Raw genomic sequence first — 23,965 nt, 5'->3', positions numbered from 1 at the left:
GTCACACAGATAATCTGAGGCAGAGATAGAATTAGTAACTTCAGTCCAGGCAAGAAAGTTTTAAGACTCACAGCAATGAGCAATGGCATCCTTTCTTAGATACACTTATTCTGAAGGAGCTGTTAGAACCCCAGGCACCACTGCCACAGGGAAGCAGCAGTGCAAAGGCGGAAGCTTATACCTTCATTTACTTATTTTGTAAATATTTACTACCACTAAGTTTCTAACATGCCAGATACTGTGGCAGGTACTAAGCACTAAAGATATAGTGCTGAGTAAGACAGAGTAACAGTCCTTCAGATACCAATAGATAAATTACAATGCTTTAATGGTAAATGCTGGACAAAAATAAAACACTTGGGAAGAGTAGTCAAATTGATAAACAGGAATATGCCCCTCATTTTAATTATTTGGTGACACAGTGGAGCACAAATATTAACTTATATTAATGACTATTAAACCACTCAATTTGACCTTTATTTTCTTTACTCTTGATCTCTGTGTATTTTTAACCATTACAATACGTGTTTCAAAGCCACCTCAAATCCCTTTTAGAACAAATATAAATATAGACAATAAGACCAGACTAGTAATGAAGACATCAAATAAGGTATAAGTAAATACATGATTATTAAACCCAATCTAAAATCGTTTTTCCAAATCAAACAGCAACAGACAGACTCAGTAATACACTTAACCTTGTTAGAAGAATTGGTAACTACAGAGATGACATATCTGATTCTGCATTGTACTATATTAATGAAATAATTATGAGTGACACTAACATAAAATAATATAAATTACTGTATAGAACATAATCAGTTTGCTACTTTTTTTTTTAACTCATAAAAGGGCATGGGGAACAAAAAAACTAAAGAAAAAAGGGTGGCAGGAACACTGGATAAAACTTAAGATGAATAAAGAATATCTGAAGATGAGGTGGCCAAATTTACACTTCCATTTTTTGACACAATTTTTTAAAATTTTTATAGATTTAAGAGGTACAAGTGCAGTTTTGTAACATCGACATATTGTACAGTGGTGAAGTCTGGGCTTTTGGTGAAGCCATCACCCGAAGAGTGTCTATCGTACTCAGTGGGTAATTTCTCATCCCTCACCCCTCTTCTACTCTCCCACCTTTTGGAGTCTCCAATGTCTACCATTCCACTCTGTATGTCCTAAAAAGTGTTTTTAATTAGAAAGCCTGCAATTTGAAGAGAAAAGCAGGTTTATTTCCAACAATTTACTAATTAAAAGCTTAACATATAGAATAGAGTTTATTCTACATATAACTAGTGTAGAATGTGATTCGGTGGTACTCACGGGTAATATAATATGTGAACTAGACTATAAGACTGACAAGGAGAGAAGCGTTATGTGGGAATATAATAAACACCCCATCATGGTCACAAAGAATTATGAAGGTATGAAAAATCTATTGTTAAATTCTGCTGTAACTATCATGTGCTCAATTATAGGATATAAGCTACTAAAAACTTGTAACACTTCGTACTATAAAGCCCTTAGTTTGAAAGAACCAATCTGTATCTGAGAGAAGGGAAAAAACTAATATGAGGCAAAAATTATAGCACTTATAAAATATTTCATTTTTATCCTAACCTAATTTACTGTATTTACAGAATGGTAATGTTTAATAAGGAGAGTAGTAAGAATTATGACTCACCTCTATCTGTATTAGGAATTCCCAAATCCACAGTAGGAATGGAATTTTCAGTATAGTCACTATAGTATTCAATGAGACTTGCCTGGCTCTCCCAAGTCTGCTTAACAATAGGTACTGAAAAAATTACAGAGGTGACATTCACTGGCACAGTTACACAAGGAAGCTTAAAAATTCAAAATGGCAGTATAATCATCTACAAAGGAAGAGAAACATTACTGGTTGTTCTTCAGGTGTTCCAAGAGTTGCTTGCTTCCAACCCTGAGAAATGCCAACGTTGTTGACTAAAACCCTCTTCTTGAAGCATTTTCAACATTCTCTAGAGTAAAGCATTTCTCATTCCTGGTGATAAATGCACTTACTTCCATATAATGATAAATTTTCTGGTTTGATTATGCTATTGTGTTTACATTAATGTTAACTAATTTTTCTTTTACCACGGAGCATGGTAAGAGAAAATCCATCCCTCTTACCATGGAGCATGAGAAGACCTTTGCAAACTATGCATGTCCCCACCCAAAGATTCTAACAGAACTACCCAACCCTACAAAGGGCATGACCTTGCTAAATGAGAATCACTGCATATGATGACTGATATTACGATGTTGTACTTTTGAAAAATGTGGAAGTAATAACATTCAAAACTACTGCAGGCTTTAAAACTCTATCATTAGCAGCTAAATTGTTTTAACACAATAAACACAACAGAAAGCTGTCCTGGTTTTCTGTATTTTGGCTTTGGAGGCTCAAAGATAGCTCTGTCTGCATACCTGACATATAGACTTACCACTACTTGATATTAATTCACCTGACCAAGTAATTCTTTTCTTCTATACTTAAAAAACAAATTACTGCCAATGCATCTCTGAATTTTAAAAAGTGGTTTCTTGTTTTTTCAATAGAAAAAACATTTAGATTTTATATCCTGTCAAAACTCTGATGAACCAAATCTTCACTTAACTTTTGAGAAACTTTATCAGATCATGTATCTTTCCCCTGTTCCCAACTCTAATAGAAATATATACAAAAACTGATGTTCCAATGTAAAATTTAAATGTTTAGCTAATAAGTAAGCAAATTCTGAGTCCAGCTCAGACAGCCCTTATATAGAAAATACAAAAGTGCATCATTTTATAATCTCTTTCACTGGCTTTTTTTTAAAAAAAAACTGAGTTCTGCACATCTGCTAAAATTACCAAATTACCAGTTAAATATTAATTTCATATATTAAAATATAATTTTTCTGCAACCATAAAAAAGCAGATAGTTCTAAAGGTTTCTACATGTCAAAATGGTCAAAGATGTACTAAATAATAGATAGGGCTACTGGCGGACAAAAAAAGGAAAAAAGAAATGTTAAAAAATTTCACTCTGTTCTACTTCCAAATTTCAGCACAACAAAAATGTTAACCTTGGCACTGCTGTGGCAGTTTGCTTTGCATACAATAAGCAAGAGAACTTACCCCAGAAAGGGCTTCCTGCAGCTTGCAGCCACTAAAAGTTCACACTGTTGGGTAAAATATCCTCCATTGCATAATGCTGGAAGAAGCTGTGAGGAAAGGTCAAGAACTTTCCTCAGTCCCCAGCAAGGGTCCTGCAGGCTGTGCAAATTTTGCTTTCAATTTCCTCAGCCTTTAGGCTTTCAGTCCTTTTTCGCTCTAATAGGTTTATTAAAGAACACGGGTGTTTCTTCTCAATTAACTGAGTTAAATAAAATTAAAATCAAAATCAAGGGTGAGTTAGCACTTTTGCTTTCTCTTTTACTTTGAAACAGGTAAAATAGAAATTACATTAAAGGTAAGAATTATTGTGTGTATGACTCATTTCCCAACACCTGGCACAGTGCCTAGGACATAGTGGGCACTCTAATAAACAGTTGAATGAGGACTGAATTTTGTAGGCATTTCAATAAAAGGCCTAGGATTATTTGTGGAAGCTTGTTAAAGGAAGGTTTTATTCATAAAGGCAATTCAGCCTTTGATTAATCATTTTAAAACAAGCCAACCATTTAGATATACTAAGATATTATGATTCTATAATACCTAAAGCATTCAACAGTTTGTACATCTCTCCCCTTGTCAATATAACCTCCATGCATCTGTCATTTTTTTTTTTTTTTTTTTGAGATAGAGTCTCGCTCTCTCGCTCTGTTGCCCAGGCTGGAGTGCAGTGGTGTGATCTCAGCTCACTGCAAGCTCTGCCTCCTGGGTTCACACCATGCTCCTGCCTCAGCCTCCTGAGTAGCTGGGACTACAGGCGCCCGCCACCACGCCCGGCTAATTTTTTTTGTATTTTTTAGTAGAGACAGGGTTTCACCGTGTTAGCCAGGATGGTCTTGATCTCCTGACCTCGTGATCCGCCCGCCTCGGCCTCCCAAAGTGCTGGGATTACAGGCATGAGCCACCGTGCTCGGCCCTGTCTGTCATCTCTCTTAGCCATAAAGGATTTAAAGTCTTCCAAAAAAACAGCTTAAGGCTTTATTTTCAACCAGGGTTAATTCTAAATTAGTTAAACTTTTAGAATAATGGTCTATTTTATTAGCATCATTTAAATTCTAAAATGAATTCATTCTATTATTTACAAAATATTTTATATTGTATTGAGGCACTGTATTCCTAAAGATACTAAACTTTGAGAAAATACTTTAATAAGTTACCTGATACATTATCTCCTTTTCAATAAAGAAGCATACTTCCTATAATAATAGTGAATGCCTCTTTCAAGAAAGTTTGTCATGAGATAACTTAAACTTGGAGCAAAGTAAAAAAAATTTTACTATAAAAATGCCAGCTGCACAGATGGCATAAATCTTTCTTAGAGCTTTCTAGACTCTAAGCAGAAGATGTGTCTCACTATGAGGACAGAACATGCATTTTTACCCCCAGGGAGGTGACTTGTAAAACTGTCTCAGATTATAAATGAAAATGAACTTGACACTTGAACATTTTATTAAAACTACCACACCATCAAATGTGAATAGTTTTTATTTTAAGGAATCCACTATTTTCAGCTTGCAGATGGCCCTTTTGTCTCAGTGTGCAAGTCAGTGGTCACAAAATAAGACCCTGATTGCACTTCTCTTCTCAGGAGCAGATTAGGGACACACACATGAATGTGTCCTAATTCCTCATTTTAAAGACTGAGGTGTACCTAAGCCTGAAAAGCATCCCTCCTGGATGGCCTAACACAACACTGTAGGGCAATCTGGAACATCAGCTATTCAACAGCCAGGGAAAGGCAACACCTGACTCCTCTCCTCTCTTCATTCATTGATCTAATCACCTCATTTGATTAGAGTCTGGCCTTCTATCTGGCTGTATTTTAATTCAAGCCTCACCTTTTAAGTAAGCAGACTGTACCACAGTACATGTAAGCCTCTTTAGTCAAAGAGAACACCAGCCACCAAACACCCCTTTCAATCAGTTTGTTCAGATTTGCCTCTAGACAAGACCACAGCAGTAAAGACAGCAAACAGGTTTTTGTTTTTGTTTTTTTTTAATCTGAAAGGAATATAGTGCTAATTTTTAAGAGCTTAGGAAGCTGTGGAAAGGAACTAAAGGCTGAGCAAACGGCAATTTAACCTCTTTAATTAGAGGGAGACTGCAGGAGAGCATTCCACAACCCACCATTTGATGAACAAAACCAGTGGCTGCCACGAGGTACATGAGACATGTACATAAACTGCATGGAAAAATGATGCAAAGAAAATTCTTAAGGTTTTCTGACAGCTCAGGTCACACAGAGGGAAACACAGAACCCAAGAGGAAGCAATCAAGTTGAATATTAAAACACCAGAGATCATTTCCTTGCTTAAATATAATTTTACATGCTATGCCCAATTCATCACCTTATGTAACAGTTCTCAAGTTTCTTTAAAATCCTACTAAATGCTTGCCTCTCAGAGGGTGCTGCTGTTTCAATGATGTCAATATGTATTACTTCCTTGAGCCAAAAGACAGAGTATATTTTTGCTTGTTGTGTTCTAAGAATGCTATGTTTCACTTAAGTCAGAATCCAGACAAAAGCAATTACATAAATGTGTTATTGTTAAGCCAAGAAAGTACAATATTTAAAATATTTCTTTTCATTGTGAAACTTGGTTTTATTATCAATTCTTCCATGAGAGTGTAAAAAATAAATGCAATCTATATTTTCCCTTGCTGTGACTAGGGCCTTGAACAGAACATGTTCCATCTCTCCTTCTCATCCCAGAAGGTAACCAACATATAATGAAGCAGGAGTGGGGGCCATCACCACCCAGTGCCAGGGGACACTGTGCCCACAATTAACAGTACAGCCCACTCTCAACTTGGCAAACACAAGTACAGTTTCTCTAGATTTTTTTCCTTCATCATTTGGCCTTTGTTACTGAAGTATTTCTACCACAGAGTGTTGCGGGAAGTCAGGGACCCCAAACGGAGGGACCGGCTGAAGCCATGGCAGGAGAACATAAATTGTGAAGATTTCATGGACATTTATTAGTTCCCCAAATTAAAACTTTTATAATTTCTTACGCCTGTCTTTACTGCAATCTCTGAACATAAATTGTAAAGATTTCATGGACACTTATCACTTCCCCAATCAATACTCTTGTGATTTCCTATGCCTGTCTTTACTTTAATCTCTTAATCCCGTCATCTTCATAAGCTGAGGATGAAATGTCACCTCAGGACCCTGTGATGATTGTGTTAACTGCACAAATTGTTTAAACAATATGAAATCTGGGCACCTTGAAAAAAGAACAGGATAACAGCGATATTCAGGGAACAAGGGAGATAACCTTAAAGTCTGTCTGCCTGTAGGCTGGGCAGAACAGAGCCATATTTCACTTCTCTCAAAAGCAAATAGGAGAAATATTGCTGAATTCTTTTTCTTAGCAAGGAACATCCCTGAGAAAGAGAATGCGTTCCCAAGGGACGGTCTCTGAAATGGCCGCTTTGGAAATGTCTGTCTTTTATGGTCGTTGATAAGGGATGAAATAAGCCCCAGTCTCCTGTAGCGCTCCCAGGTTTATTAGTATGAGGAAATTCCTGCGTAATAAATTTTGGTCAGACTGGCTGTCTGCTCTCAAACCCTGTCCCCTGATAAGATATTATCAATGACAATGTGTGCCTGAAACTTCATTAGCAATTTTAATTTCGCCCTGGTCCTGTGATCTCGCCCTGCCTCCATTTGCCTTGTGCTATTTTATTACCTTGTGAAGCAAGTGATCTCTGTGACCCACACCCTATTCGTACACTCCCTCCCCTTTTGAAAATCACTAATAAAAACTTGCTGGTTTTACGGCTCAGGGGGCATCACAGAACCTGCCAACATGTGATGTCTCCCCCGGACACCCAGCTTTAAAATTTCTCTCTTTTGTACTCCTTCCCTTTATTTCTCAGACTGGCCAACACTTAGGGAAAATAGAAAAGGACTCATGTTGAATATTGGGGGCTGGTTTCCCCCAATAATAGAGTGCACAGGGAAAAGAAAATGAAAAAAAAATCCAACACCCCAGACCATGTATTCTGCTTGACTATAGCAGTGATATGCTTAGATAGGAGTGGCAGTCTAAATTCTCAGCTCGATTTGTATTTTAGATCCTGTGTGGGTTTCAATTCCTTGCCATCCTCATTGCTACTAAAAATGGAAAGCCTACTTTCACAGCTTCTGGCCAAGTCAAAACTGACCTTGAGCATAGCAGGACATCAACATGAATATCAAAGACTATTTATCAAGTATGGAGTTTGTAATACATCCAAGGAGATTACAGTATAGCTGTGCTGTGGTAGAAAAAAATGTGGGACTTAGGAGCCAGAAAACCCAAGTCTTTGGCTCTGCTACTCAATAGGATACAAGAAACTGAGCCAGTTGTGTATCATTCCATACTCAGCTTTTTCCACAACAAGTGAATAACAATAATTATCATATCACGAGGAAGTGTCAACATGAAACTAGGTAATAGAACATATGTGAAAAACACACCAGAAAATGTAAGAAATATTAGCAGTTAGAAGCAGTTAGTGTGATGTTATCCTTGTAACTGGTATTACTGGATAACTCTTTGGGCCAACTGATGGCTGGACTAGGCTTCTAAAATGAGGGGCAGAGCCCAGTGATGGCTTGGCAGGCTACATGAAGTCATGCAAAATGGACTTCAAAGTCACTGAAATCCTGTTGCCTTAGACTATCTTTTCAAACAAACATATCCAAGTTGAAAAACGGCTTACCACAGAAACCCAAATATGAAAACTTCATGATACATTTTAGGCCTCATGCTTTAATGATCCCAGATTCAAATTAACAGCAGTAAATCAATGCATCTGGCTTTGGAAGGTTTGTTTCTAATGCTCCTAATAGGCTTTTAAGATTTTGTAATTTTTAAAGACTTTTGACTCAAAATTCAAACAGAAAAGGATTTCATGAATATCTAAAAAGAGTATCTCAAACTTATGCAAAATAAGAAAGCAGTAAACTAGATTATTCAAAATTACTAAATCAAAATTAACAAACTATTTTTTTTTCATTTCTGTAGAATATACAAAATACAACAGGGAGTGTCCCTAATTTTACTGCTTCACTGTGACCTGAAAAATGTGTTTCAAAGAAAAAGTACCAGCAACACCATCCTTAACATTAATATTGTGAAAACAATCACTACTACAAGTGTAGCTTCAAGATCAATTAAATCAATTCAAACAGTTCCTGCTTGCTGTAAAAGAAACAAAACAAAAAGCAGTATAGTTCATTTCCCCAACACCTATTTAAAGAAGGTATTTGTCAAAATAATCCCACAAAACCCTTCCATATTATGAAAAAAGTAAAAGGATATTAAATTTAGGTTAAATTTATGATAAATAAAAATTTTATTTTAACTGCTATACTGATTCTTCACAGTATCTTAGGACTCGTTGCATAACAAATGTATTCATATAGACTGATTTAATAGGATTTGGAATTTAGTGTGGCCATTTTAGGCAAATATGAAGGTTTATAGTTAATGTATTTTTAAGATATAATTGATCATAGCTGGATTTTAATTGATGTTGATGTCTTAGACAATACTATAATCTCAAATTATAATATTATTTTATTTGGAAAACATCTTCCCCTGTAAAATATAATTTGTATGTATCATATTATCACATAAAATATATAAATGAACTTCTTCAGTAGTTCCAATCCCATGAAAATGACAGTTGGTTTAGAAATCTCTCCTACATAAATATCACATCCTTGGTGAAATCGACAGTCTTTTCATGGGGAAAAAAATTAAAATACGCACTAAAATTAGAAAATGCAAAAGACTGCCTAATTTTCAATTTCAGAAAAGTGTTGCTTGAAATAAGGTGCAAAAAGAGAGAAATTATGTCTATTTATATTTAGGATGGGCTTTTTTTTTTTACATTATCATCACAACTTAGCAGAATTCTGTAATGACATCAAAAACCTGAATAAAAACAACATTAATCTGCATGCCAGGATTTCCTTAAGAAGAGATTCACTGTTTGTACAGCGGCTTTTTCTTCTTCTCCAATATTATCTACTCATGAGCAAATACATCTCTTAACTAACAAGTTCCAAGGTAAGCATTTGAAATAAATTGAAAAAGAAGAAAAAGTCTTTTTTCTTTGTTGGCATGCTGTTACCTTGAAATCCCCTGACATTCTTCATCCCGTTTAGAGACTGCGCACAGACCTAATACATTGTTTGACAAAATGGATTGTTTTTCACACAGTCTCCAAGACTGCCACACTGAGCTTTTCCATTTCCAATTTAAAATACTGCCATAAACAGTATCGGCTATGACCACTCATGTTTCAATACAAAATTTTCTTTCCTAATTGATCTTGGTGATTGAAATGGTGCAACGAGGAGTATTGATTAAATAACTGCTTTCACTTCAACATCCGAATTGTCATTATCCCTTTTCTGAATTTATACTCAAGAATTCATTTGTACTTTTTTTTAGAAGGTAGTCTGGATTTTAGCATTCAATAAAATGAATAACCCAAAACATACTTCTGTCACCATGAAATTTCTTGCATGTTTTTACTGCAACAAAAATATCCTTCTTCTTCACTGGCTTTCTCTAAAAAAAAAGAAAAGAAAAAATATATGCATATGTGAGTCAGCGTTAACTTCACACCCACATTAGATCTCACATGCTCTAGAGTTCAAATTAACCAATGTCAAGGATATCAAACATATTTCCGGGATAAAGTTTTAGGGGAGAAATGGAAACATAGGTCAGCTGACAACATAGCCTTTCTGTCAGCCAGCCCTGGACCTGCCTGCTCCACTGTGCACAGACTGTGCATCCCCTTAACAAGTTTCCAGAATTTCAGTCTGCTTGTTTAGAAAAAAAAATAATAACCACTGCAAGACTGCTATTATTACTATAATTTATTAAGCACATAGTAACTGACCAATAAATGTTAGTTACCTCTCATTTCCTTTCTCCAGCTGGTGAAGATTTTGACAAAAAGAGAGAAATAGGGGGGATTTTTTGGTGTAAATTAAGAGATGTTGCCCTTTTCTGGGCCTGGCCTTACTTTAATGTTGAAAACATTTTTACGGCCTCTTTACTGGCGACCCAAGTCTAGGCTAAGGATGTTTTCTCCTCTGCCAAAGGTAGGATTCCTTCAAACACCTGGTGGAGATGGGGTGGGGGCAGTCCTGGAGCCCAGGCTGATCACACAGATGAAAGGGGGCACAAAGAGGGATTTGTCAACAAGACACACCCAAGCCCTTCATGACCCCTTTATTACCTGCCTTAGGCCTGCAATCATAGTTAATCATGACTCCTGTATAATTTGGGGCTGGTTTATAGCGACATCTAACTACAGCTTTGTCATGTCACTCAAGGCACTAGGAGAGCACTGAAAGAGCAAGCAAGCATTCTGCCTAGAAAGACTGGTCTCCCCCTCTGGAACTGCAAACAATTACAGATTCTCTCTCAATGCTGCACTGTGTTTTGGGGTGTGTGTGTGCGTGTGTGTGTGTGTGTCTATGTATTTATCTCTTCAAATGGCACACACAGACTTGTGTGTGACTGACTTGAGAATAACGACAATATCTGAGGTTGGTGAACACATTTTTTCTTATGAGAAAAGCTGTTAACAACCTTGTGAGTGTCAGGGTCTCCAGGCTCGTACTGGGGCTGGACCTTGGGTCTGCCAAAACAAGTGAATTCATTCTGAAAGTTCTGGATGGCTGTCATTGAGATGAAAGGCAGAGCCACCTGCTGAAAGAGTAAAGGGTGTGGGCTTGTGGAGAAGGCTTGGGTGTCACAGAAAGCACTGGAAATTGCCTTTCCAGGAAATGGAATAGAAATTCTAATCAATGCATGCTACATCATCAACAAAAGAAATGAGTCTGGGCACACTAACCCTAAAGTGCTATGGTGGGCAGTCCCTCACAAAGGCTCTGGAGTAAAGGTGAGCCCTTGCTTCCCTCCCTACTAGCTGTGTAGCCATAAGCAAGCACTTGGCTTCTCTGTGCCTCTCTCTTCTCATTTGTAAGATGGAGTTACAATAGTACTAAACCTTGTATGATTGTTATTACTAGAGTCATGATATATAGTTCTTACTTGGCACAGGGAAAATGTTGATTTTCTTTTTAGTATGTAAAGTGCTAGTGCAGCACTATTCACAATAGCAAAGACACAGAATCAATGTAGGTGCCCATTAATGGTGGACTGAATAAAGAAAATGTGGTACAGATATACCAAGGAATACTATGCAGCCATAAGAAAGAATGAAATAATGTACTTGCAGCAACATGGATGCAGCTGGGGGCCATTATCCTACGTGAATTAATGCAGAAACAGAAAACCAAATACTGCATGTTCTCACTTATAAGTGGGAGCTAAACACTGGGTACACACAAACATAAAAATAGGAACAACAGACACTGGGGACTCTAAAAAGGGGAGGAAGGAAGAAGAGCAAGGTTTGAAAACTTCCTATTGGGTACCATGTTCACTATTTGGGTGACAGAATCAGCAGAAGCCCAAACCTTAGCATCACACAATATACCCTTATAACCAACTTGCACATGAATGCCCTGAATTTAAAATTCATTTTAAAGTGCTAGGATGACATTATGCACAGCATCTAAATTTTTCCTTTGATATGCAAAGAAGTTCTTCTTCTGTTACTTACACAAAGCGGTAGAAAAGAATGGAATGTGGTAGCACAGTAGAAGTCCACGTCATTGGTACAAAACTCAGGCACTGGGGTCAGGGGAGGTCCTCCGCCTTTGTCCCAGATGTAGAGGGCAATCTGCCACAAGACAGGAGACAGGCAGTGATGAAAGAACTCAGTCAACACAAGTATAAGAAGGGACAAAATATCTCAAGGGAAAGCAGAATACACCTTCCATAGAGAGTAGGTTGAACCATATCAATTTGTCAGTATTCAACAGGACTTCCTAAACTTAAAAAAATGACAATTCCATGTGAATAAATGTAATCTATTACTAACAATAAGCAATTAACTATGAATCAATATTCTGACCTCCAAAAAATTCCAAAGTATGCGGTTTTAGGAAAGAACACATTCTACAACATCACAGAGAGAGATGTAAGAAAATATTATTATGGCTCATTTCCTTAGTATGGTAATCACATACCCCAAATACTCAACTTGCTTAAAACATCTACAAATGTTGGGTAAAATGCCCTTAAATATTTACAGGTATTGCTAAGTTGGCACAACAACGTGGAATCTGCGAGAACAAAAATGGGAAAGTGAGATCTTGGGGAAAAAAAGGCACCAAGGGTAGTTTTCCCTAGTAGGTATCAGCTGACCTCTGGCAAGGCTGAGTTTCTGATAGGAGTGAAGAGACTGAAGTCTATGACCCACCCAAGGTGGGGTGTGACCAACAGCAATCCCCCTACATAAAGCTAGGACCATGGGTCTAAATGGAGGGAAAAGAATAATCTCTAAATCTCCTCTTAGATTTTGCAACCAGAAGCCAGGCCTCCCTAATTTGTGCCACCTATGAGGTCCCAAAACATCTCAAACTGATCATTTAAATTATCTCATCAGTATAACCCACTAGCAACAGGCAGAAGCGAATGTAAATCCTTACTAAGGAACCACAACTTTAATATACGGCTCAGAGGATTTTTCCAAAGGAACAAGGGTGCTTACAGAACAATCACTCAGAGAAAAAAAAAATCACACACAAAAAAGAAATAAGATAACGAACAAGAGCCAGCAGACATAATTTATTTAATCAGACTCAAAAAACTTCAGCTATCAGAATTATCAAACAGATTATAAAATTACTATGCTTAATATATTTTTATAAAGAAAAGAAAAACTTTAAAACGTGAGAAAAAATTATTTTGAAAAGATTACACAAAACAAGCACACTTGAAAAATAACTGAGGCTGGGCGTGGTGGCTCATGCCTATAATCCCAGCACTTTGGGAGGCCGAGGCAGGCAGATCGCCAGGTCAGGAGTTCGAGACCAGCCTGTCCAATATGGTGAAACCCCATCTTTACTTAAAAATACAAAAATTAGCTGGTCGTGGTGGCACGCGCCTGTAGTCCCAGCTACTCAGGAGGCTGAAGCAGAAGAATTGCTTGAACCCGGGAGATGGAGGTTGCAGTGAGCCAAGATCATGCCACTGCATTCCAGCCTGGGTGACAGAGTGAGAGAGACTCTGTCTCAAAAGAAAAACAAAGAAAGAAAAAAGAAAAATAATTGAATAAAACTTGTGATGACAGAAAATGACTGGCAACCTAGAATCATCTACATGATGTAAGTAAGTATGCTTCAAAAACAAAGTTGAAATAAATATTGTTAAAGAAAAAATATTGAGAGAATTTACCACCTCACTAAAAGAAATTCTAAAGGATATACACTTCAGGAGGAATAAAAAGGATTCAATTGGAAGGCCTAAGAAGCAAGACGGAATAAGCAAAAACAATGGCAAATATATGATGAGTTAATAAAAATGTTAACTGCATAAAATAATGACAATATCTAAGTTTCCAGAGTAAAAAGAAAAAGGGACAAAAATATTGAACAACAAGTGCATATAAGTTGGGAGTGGGATAATCAGAGTTAAATTATCCTAAGGCCCTCAAATTTTCTGGCTATTGATTAATAAATCATTGTTAGGTTAAGAATGCATGTTAAATATTTAAAATAATCAATAAAGTACAGACAGATTTAACTTCTAAAATAGCAGAAAAGAAAAAATATGGACTAATAAATAAATGAATAAGAAGACAAGGAACTTTAAAATAGAAAAATAGAGGGGCCAGGCATGGTGGCTCACTCCTGTAATCCCAGCACTTTGGGAGGCCAAGGTGGGCAGATCACAAGGTCAGGAATTCAAGACCAGCCTGGCCAAGATGGTGAAACCCCATCTCTACTAAAAATACAAAAAAAATTAGCTGGGCGTGGTGGCGGGCACCTGTAATCCCAGCTACTCAGGGGGGCTAAGGCAGCGAACTGCTTGAACCCAGGAGGTGGAGGTTGCAGTAAGCCGAGATGGTGCCACTGCACTCCAGCCTGGGTGACACAGCAAGACTCTGTCTCAAAAAAAAAAAAAAAAAAAAAAAAAGAAAATAAGGAGAGGGGCACAAAATAAAGTGACAGAAGTCAAATATATCAGTAATTACAATCAACATAAAGGTAAATCTGCTATCTGGTTTAAAGATAAAGATTTTCAAACTGGAGGGTGGGGGGAAAAGGCATGTCCTCTTTAAAAGAGACACATCTAAAAAAGATAAGGACACAAAAGGATTGAAAGAAAAAGATAAAAAATGATTATGAGGCAAACAACCAAAAAATGCTAACATTAAAATATTCATGTCAACAAAATAAACATTAAGACAAACAGCATCACTAAAGATAAAGACAAATTCACTAAGAGGATGTAACAATTCTAAGTTTGTATGCATCTAATTAACATAGCCTTAGAGTATAAAAAGTAAGAGTTGGCAGTTCCATAGGAGAAATCCACCATTATTATGGACGATTTCTACATTCCTCCCTTAGTAAATGATAAGCAGACAAAACAAAAGTAAAATGAAGGATTGAAGCAATGAAGTAAAGAAGAAAATATCTGAAAAGCATCATTAATACTTTCTTCAATCTAATAGATATGAAAACTGAACATGAGCTAGGCCATAAAGTAAGCCTAAAAGTACCTCAAATGACTGTTGTATAGACTACAATAATACTGTTAGAAATCAATAACAGAAACACCACCACACACACAAATATACTGGGTCATGATGAAAATTTTTTTTTTTAAAGTGGGTCATAGTCAAAAAAAAGTTTAAAAGCTTCTGCCTTGGAGTAACTCTTGCAGATGATCACCATGATACACATTAAAAATATTCATAGAAGCAATGGTTGTAATAGCAAAAAACCAGTAGCCACTCAGAAGCCCATTAACAAGAGAACGGATAAATAAATTATTAAGGTCATATGGGAGACTACTATAGAAAGTAAAAATAAGTTAATTAGAGCTGCATGAATCAACATGGATGAGTCTCAAATTAGAACCGTATTTGTGATAGAGGTGGGAGACAGCCAAATGCCTAGGCAGATAGGGAAGGGCCCCCAGAGAATCTCTGATCCACCCCACAAGTGTTTATTTACACCAAATGTTTTGTTCGAATAAGGGAACCTGCACAGGGGGTTTGCCTAGGCATGCCTGCAGTGGACTGGAGGCCCACATGCATGGAGGCCCACATGCACTGGAAGAATGGGGTGGAGCCACCAGGAATTCACGCCTTATGCAGGGGAGGAGAGTCCTCTTCAACTCGTGTGTAGGGGCCCTGGTATTCATTTTATGAGGTGGAAACCTGCTGACAGGGCCCCCTCTCTTTGCTGACAGCTTTCCTTTCACTTAAATACATTCCATCCTCCTCACCCTTCAAGGTGTCTGTGTGCCTAATTCTTCCTGGTTGTGAGACAAGAATCCAGATTAGCTGAACTAAGGAGCAAAAAATCCTGCAGCATTTGTATACAGTTTTGTTTATATAAAGCCCAAAAGGATGCAAAATTACATGTTATTCAGAAATACATTCATACATAATAAAATATGAAGAAAAGGGAGAGGGAGAGAATTCAAGAGAGAGTTTAGTGTCGGGAGATGGAAGGAGGCCTCTCCTCAAGAAGCACATAGGTAGCCTCAAGGTAACTCATAGTTGTCTCCTTCTTAAACCAGGCAAGCTACTTAAGTATTTTGTTCATTAATCTTTATACCTTTCATATATGTTAGAAATATTATTTTGTATATATTCAATGTTTAGTAGATTTCCAAACCTAAGTATCTAGAGCTGACTTTTCATTAATCCTATCTAGGCGGAACTTGGTTTTCAACAAGCCATTTTTTTCATCTTTGTGGAAGAGAAGAATTACGTTTTTCGAAGTTTATTTCCACTCAAATATTCTGCATTACCATTTAAAGACAGCTGAGAAGTCAGAAAGTCTTGTGTGTGCCTTCTTGTCCCTGGAAGGCCATCAGCACTGCTGGACTGAATTACATGTCAAGATTTACCTTAATGTCCTAACATACAGATTCCTGCAGAGAATGAGAGGCAAGACTGTTTTGTGCAGTCAGGCATGCCCACAAGTGAAATGCAAAAAGGGCCTTCTTAATGATGATTCGAGAATAATTAATGATGGGACAACTGCCACCTGCCTCTAGAATAACTGGTCACAGATGTCCAGTAAATGTGAAGAAACCAGGAGTGTTAGGGCTCCAGGCTGCCTGCTTGGGACCAATAGGCTCAATTCTGCTCCAGACAGCCAAGCACAGACACACAACAAAGGCATATGTCTTAGTCTGTTCAGGCTCCAACAATAAAATACCATAGACTGAGTGGAGTCTAAATAACAAATTTATTTCTCACAGTTCTAGGGGCTAGGAAGTCTAAGATCAAGGGACTGGCAGATTAAGTGGTGAGGGCCTGCTTCCTGGTTCATGGATGGCACCTTCTAGCTGTATCCTCACATGGCAGAAAGAGCAAGGAAGCCCCCTGGGGCCTCTTTTATAAAAGTGCTAATCCCATTGATGAGGGCTCCACTCTCATGCCCCTATCACCTCTCACAGGTCTACCTCCAAAGACCATTTCACTGGGGCTCAGGTTTCAAGGTATGAATTAGGGGTGGGGGGACATGATCATTCAATCTATACTGGCATATGTACAACCGAAGCATCAAGTAAGAGCAGAGGTACTTTTAATGACATTTTGGCATTTTTTTAGAAATCTACCTCTGGACCCATCCATCTAGCTTAAAAGTAAAGAATCATGAATCACAAGATGCAACCTTTTTCACTGTTCTGTCTTCACCTACATAACTGAAATGAGCTTAAAATAAAAGCATCTAATTCACTGGAGTGCTATGAAATTATCTCTGTGGGGAGTAGATGTGGGTGGGGAAAACGCAAGATTAGGGAATGCAAAATACCTTTTACATCAAAGGACATGAATTCTTGAATAGTAAGATTTTTAATCAAACAAAACATGACATACCTCATGTTTTAAATCTATTGTAAAGTCGGATTTCAAGGATTCACTCTTTAGTCTCTTGGTAAGCCTAGAAAATAGAGACAATTTGATTTTTTTTAACCAAAAGAAGTGTCAAGCAAGACTAACACATTCTTGAGACTTTCTAGTGTTTGAAAACAGATAAACATACAGATTTAAAGATAAAAATAACAGTTTAATTTCCTTGAGGGAAAGGACTGTGAAAACGCAACGGCTGGCTGACCAATAAATGAATGCAAGCCTGGTCGCAAAAGTAGCATTCATTATTCCAACATCTGCCAAATAACGTACAATATAATACAATGCCTTGGGGAAAAAAGTCATGAGCTTTGTTGACTCCTGATCATCTTTACACTAAATAATGACAGAGAAAGAAAAAAGAAAGGGGGAAATAAATTGTGCTTGAGAAACAGACAACCGCCACTTTTTGTTTCTTACTTTAATGAATCTTGCTGGGTTTTATGGGGGAAAAGCATGTGGTTTTGTTTTATTTCAAGTCACTGTCTTGTTTGAACATTTTCAATGGCTCCTTTCCCATACAGAATAAAGCCCCAAACTCCTGAGCCAGTCTTGAGGGCCCTACCATTCCCCTGACCATCTCTAGCATCACAGCACCCACTTGCTACACCCAGAGCACACACCTCCCCCTTGTTCTCTCCCGCTGGACATCTGCCTAGAGTGCCTGTACCCAACCTTTACCGAGCAAACTTGTAAACACCAAACTCATGGGTACCTTCTCTGTAAAACTTTTCCAGATTTGCCCATCAGAGTAAATGGAAACTTCCTTGACCACCAGAGTACAAAGCACAGACCTATCAGCTTTACCACATTCATTAAAATCTGGAGCATACATAACTCTCTCTGTGCTATACTTTCTCCTCTGTCTTGCCAGCACTGCCCACCACACCTGACCACAGTGAGCACTCAGTGAACTCCCTGAATGAATTAGACAACATATTATTTGATTCAAAGCTAACGAGGGAGGAATACTTACCCAAATCACCAAAATACCATATGTTTTTTTATTTATTTATAGAGCTCAAGACTAGACTATTAGTTTAAATTACAAACCTCCTAATACATAGTTTCACTACAAAGAAATAATAGTGATTTTAAAAAGAGTAGGCTAGGCACAGTAGTTCATGTCTATAATCACAGCACTTTGGGAGGCAAAGGCAGGAGGACTGCTTGAGGCTAGGAATTAGAGCCCATCCTGGGCAACATAGTTTAACATAAAAGTTAAAACAAATTAAAAAAAATTTTTTAAGTTAGTCAAGCATGGTGCACTTGTATCCTAGCTACTCAGAAGGCTGAGGTGGGAGGATCGCTTGAGCCTAGTAGTTGAAGGCTGCAGTCAACTATGATCACACTCCAGCCTGAGCAATGGAGACCCTGTCTCGAAAAGAAAAAAAAAAAGAAAGAAACAAAAATTTTAAAAGAAAAAGGAAAAATAGTAGTAAGTTTCCATTTTTTTCTACTGTTTTTAATTACATCTGTCTGATTGGGCCATGAAAGATTTCTATAAAAATTCACTTCTGATTAGAAGAAGACAGAAAGCAGACACAGGATAAATGTGCTTCATTACAAAGCATTTGTCTCACAGCTGATACTAACACAGCTTGGTAGCAGGTAGCACCAAAAGAAGCCCCATATAATATCTGTCACATTCCCACTCAATACTTGCCCACAGATCTGTGAGTATAAGTGGGGTGGACTGAGAGACTATATCCTCAGATACACTCCAAATATATACTTAAGAGAAAAAATGTCTGCCCTGGCAAGTGAGATCTTGTTCAATTTGAATTCTGCTCAGTTGGAGCATGTTTTCATAAATAAACTGTATCAAGGTAACTTTGGGATTTGGACTCATGCCACATGCCTTCAAAATCTAATCAGACCACAAAGAATAAGTATTCATTTCATTCAGGCTCCAAAGACAGAAAAGTCATACCCGGGCTTATTGCCACAGGCAAGGAACACCAAGTTGTGATTAGAATACAAGAGGCATGTGACCTCCACTGTTAGATGGCCATGTTTCATAGGCCCCTTCATAACAGTCAGTAAACACCTTAGTACTGTTACCTTAAACATGCTCTCCATCTTTTTGGCTTTTCAAGTTTCTTTCTCATTCAATCCTTGAAAATTCTTTTTCTTTGAGGGAAACCTCAGAAGGGGAAAAAGTGAAAACCACTGAGAATTTCTGAGAGTGGCTCATGCCTGTAATCCCAGCACTTTGGGAGGCTGAGGTGCGGGGATCACCTGAGGTCAGGAGTTCAAGATCAGCCTGGCCAACAAGGTGAAACCCCGTCTCTACTAAAAATACAAAAATTAGTCAAGCATGGTGGTGCATGCCTGTAATCCCAGCTACTCAGGAGGCTGAGGCAGGAGAATTGCTTGAACCCTGGAAGTAGAGGTTGCAGTGAGCCGAGATCATGCCACTGCACTCCATCCTGGGCAACAGAACAAGACTCCATCTCAAAAAATAAAAATAAAAAAGAATTTCTGAGACAGAGAAGGACTGATGAGAGGACAAATGAATATATACATGGCTATCTTTCAGTGGCAATCTCTTGCAGCCCACAGAGTGTACCACAACCAAGTCATATTTACCTCAATATCACAGACTTCTACTGGAAGAGTTAGCCTCACGTGCCACCTCAGGCCTATGTCAGTCACCCAGTCACCTTGCAAACAAGTTCAAGTTCTAAGAGTGTGCAGGGCGATCAACTAACTTAAAAGGCAATACCTAATAGTGGTAACTGGATTTCAGTTTTCTATACACCAAGCAAGATAACAGGTTTTTCCAATGCTAGTTTCAGTAACCAACAGTACCAAAAAACCAATGAAAGCCAGAAATTCCAGTTACTTAGATGAAATGTTTCCTCATTAAATATTCAGTTCCTGGAAAACATGAAGTTTGGTACTTAGCCTTCCTAATTTTTAGAATTATTGGGCCGGGTGTGGTGGCTCATGCCTGTAATCCCAGTACTTTGGGAGGCCGAGGTGGGCGGATCACAAGGTTGGGAGGCCAAGGTGGGCAGAACATGAGGTCAGGAGATCGAGGCCATCCTGGCTAACACGGTGAAACCCCGTCTCTACTAAAAACACAAAAATATTAGGCGGGTGTGGTGGTGGGCACCTGCAGTCCCAGCTACTCGGGAGGCTGAGGCAGGAGAATGGCGTGAACCCGGGGGTGGAACTTGCAGTGAGCGAGACTGCGCCACTGTACTCCAGCCTGGGTGACAGAGTGAGACTCCGTCTCAAAAAAAAAAAAAAAAAAGAAGTTAAGTCATGCCCCCAATAGCACAGTTCTAATGACACAACCACCTAGGCTACAGATGTGCAAATGACTGAGGGTCCTTTCAACTCAATACCTAGCTGACTTTTTCAATTCTACTTCCTAGCTGACTTTTTCAATCCCACTTCCTATCTAACTTTTTCAGTCCCACTTCCTAGCTAACTTTTTCAGTCCCACTTGTGAATCAGTCAACAGAGCTACCTGCTGAAGGAAATCTCGATAAGGTTTGCTGGTGGAAAAACAATGGAGAAAACCAGAAACAGTGTCCTGGAATGACATATATTTGAAGAAATCATCTTAATGGAAGTTAATGAAAATTTCTCCAAAAATGAAAGTATTGTTTTAATTGATCAAATGGATGGACTGCCAGGAAATATTAGGCAGTGTGAATTCAAAACTGATGTGGAATTGTTAGGCCAAATAAAATTTTGGTTGGAAACAGTCTAAGAAAGTGTGTCTCATGAACTATCTTTAGGTAACCAGTTGTCCTGGGGACTAGGACAGAAGAAACACCTAAGTAACTGTAAGTTGTTACGCTACCTACAATGTGGGCCGTAAAGTCAAGGAAAGGACACAAAGGGAATCAACATTCCTGGACTGGCCTTCTTGGTTGTCTACATAATACAGAGTTTCCCCTTCATTCTTCCTAAACAAATTCTGGTTTTGATTAATATTGAGCCCAACAATTATACAGGCTCCAGAGTCAGAGATTGATTACTCTGGGCCAGCCAGAATAATCAATGAAATTCCCTGGCAACTGTTAATACTCTGGGGATTAGAACTGAAAATTCTAATAATTCTAATAATCAATGAAATTCCTGCGCAACTGTTAATAGTCTGGAGATTAGAACACACACGCAGTTGGCCCAACCAGACTGAGGACAAGCACTTACCATTCATGGTTGGGAACAGGCTATCTACTATTGGATGCAAACAGGAAATATGTAGCCCTTATTGTCTTGAAACCACAAGAGGAACCAGATTTAGGATAAATGGATTCTGTGTACTATAGGCTAGAGGGACAGAGAAAGTGTGGGTCCTCAATGATATTGATAAACTGCTAGATCAACCAACCACAGACCTCACCCCAATTACAGCAAAAGTATTTCCTTAATCCAGTTTGAGTTGCTTCCTATTACTTGCATCCAAAATCATGCTAATTGATATAGCTAATAATAATAGGAAGAAATAAAGTCAGCACATTAGCTTTGAATTGTGAAAACAACTAGGAAGATCCAATGTTGCAGTTGATGGGGCTAATGAATACTTTATCCTTCCTTTAGTCCTGAGTATAATACCAGTTTCTTGAAGAATAAATAAGAATCCCCACTAGAAAGCCATTTTAAAATATATCTTGACCACAAGATAGTTGCTATGCTAGATGGGTTATATCATTTGCTTGATTACTTGTTGGCATCGGGGGAAAGGAAATATGATCTAAGGTAAGTAGAATTTTAAACATGGCATTATGGTAGAGTCTGCATATTTATTTTGCTTTTTCTTCCTGGCAGAGGAAAGGGAGAGGAGGTAGGGAGAAGACCATGGATATCAATGAACTATACACATTCTACGGTTTGTTGGTCACTGTTGAGCGTTGTGACGAGCAGATGACACACCATGCAGAAGGCTATCTGGTGCCTCACTCCTTTATCATACTGGAGTCACGGGGAAGTGCTGGGAATTTCCCGAGCTTTGTGGAAAAGATTAACCTCTTGGCTTTAATTCCCTTAGTCATAGTTCCCTATTACTATGGTCTGAATGTTTGTGTCCCCTCTCAAATTCATAGGCTGAAGTCCTACCCCTCAAGGCAATGTTATTAGGAGGCAGGGTCTTTGGGAGGTGATGAGGCCATGGGAAGGGAACTCTCATGAATGGGACTGCACCCTTATAAAAAAGACCCCTCGTCCCTTCTCCCAGATGAGGGGACACAGCAAGAAGGAAAGGAACCAGAAAACTGGCACTCACCAGACACTGAATCTGCCAGTGCCTTGATCTTGGACTTCCAGCCTCCAGAACTATAAGAAATAAACTGCTGTCGTTTATAAGCTACCTAGTTTATGGCATTTTTTTATAGCAGCCCAAACAGACTAAGATGCCTACACACCCTGCTGCAGTGACAAGGCCCTCAGTTCTCGCTCCTAAATATGGTTAAACTTGACTAGAAAGGGAGATGTGAAACCTCTATGGAAGCTGGGCACTGGCTACCTTCCCTTGTCAACAGATGTGTTCAATGATCTCACAAATACAATGGGGAAGGGAATCATGGACCTGTGGTCTCCTGTGGGACTACCTTGCAAAATGCCAGATAATCCAGAACATAAAGTCGCCCCTTAATAAAGCTAACATCTCAGCTAGTGCACAACCTGCAACCCTGGTTCACGAACCCCTGGAAGCTAGTCATGTGGTGAGCATGAGACAGTAATGAGGTGAGCACTAGCCAGAGCCAACAAAGCCTGCCAGTGCTCTGGGTGCTGCTACACTTGATGAGCAGTGAAGCAGAGGACAGAGGTTTCCTAGAACAGGTTATACTTAATGCCAGCATGTCAGTCATAAGAATTAGGTTGAACTGCCCTATATAGGGATGCCAGGAGTCAAAAATGTGTTCAAACAGGATCACTTCCATCAACCTGCACCTGGTTCAGACAGTAAGTCAAAGGAAGCAAGAATAAATAGTTACTTCTAACACCTAATTCAACAAAAACGGAATTGAATTCAGCATCAAGAGGTCTCCAAGAAAGTCTTGCTAAAGGAAGACAGGAAATTGTGATGGGAAGAAGGAAGGTAAAACTCTAGACTATAAGGATTTGCCTTCAGGATGAGAGGCCTCCTGGATCAGAAGGCAGTGATGAAGAAAAGAGCTATACTGGCTTCAAGGAAATGATTACACCCCCGCTTGCCATATAGCTCTACCTGGGCCCACTGGTTTCCTCTTTAGCCCTGGAGGAAGAAGAACCTGCTGCACTTACAGCACTTTACAGGGCAGGCAAGAGCTGTGTTTGTTCCTCTCTCAAGGGACTTCATAGCACATGGGAAATGGGAGAGAAACAGGCTTATACAGAGGTTATAAGTCCCAAGTCAGAAAAATCACAGCCACATGGGACTTCTCCCATGGAGAAGTCAGACCAAATCTTTCCATACTATAAAACTAAGTAGAGACCAAATGAGGAAGGCTAGAGGAAGCCTCCTGTGGCCAAGGATGAGAAGAATACTTGAGGAAGGGAAAAGGAACAGTGGCTCAGCCTACAAAGTGCAGGTCACAGCTTCTATTCATTAAGAGTCCAGACTCAACAAAGGTGGCTAAACTGGCCCCAAACATAAGGCTGCTGGACACTGCAGGAAAAGTATGTCCTGGGAGCTCCTGGTCCTCAAGCTGTAGCAAACCAAAGTGTATTTAATTTGAGAAGAAACACGACCCAAGGCTGCTGAAGGGCAGAACATATTCCCCTCTCCCCTGCAGAGCACAGAATTAAGCAG

The 23,965-nt window shown here is 38.7% G+C and overlaps 1 protein-coding gene across 1 annotated transcript in view; it reads right to left on the bottom strand.

The window, feature by feature from the left end:
- The window catches only part of B3GLCT (beta 3-glucosyltransferase), a 125,413-nt gene that overhangs the window by 39,003 nt on the left and 62,445 nt on the right, over positions 1-23,965 (bottom strand). Inside the window, exons 8-11 of the mRNA XM_034936537.3 lie at positions 17,179-17,242; positions 11,830-11,949; positions 9,686-9,755; positions 1,685-1,798 (exon numbers count right to left, since the gene is read on the bottom strand). Coding sequence (XP_034792428.1) covers positions 1,685-1,798; positions 9,686-9,755; positions 11,830-11,949; positions 17,179-17,242 — 368 coding nt within the window. The remainder of the gene's footprint in view (positions 1-1,684; positions 1,799-9,685; positions 9,756-11,829; positions 11,950-17,178; positions 17,243-23,965) is intronic.

The sequence above is a fragment of the Pan paniscus genome, chromosome 14 (genome assembly GCF_029289425.2).
Source record: "Pan paniscus chromosome 14, NHGRI_mPanPan1-v2.0_pri, whole genome shotgun sequence".
NCBI classification, from domain to species: Eukaryota; Metazoa; Chordata; class Mammalia; order Primates; family Hominidae; genus Pan; species Pan paniscus.
Note: the sequence above shows the minus strand (reverse complement) of the source record. Positions and strands in the feature narration are given on the sequence as shown.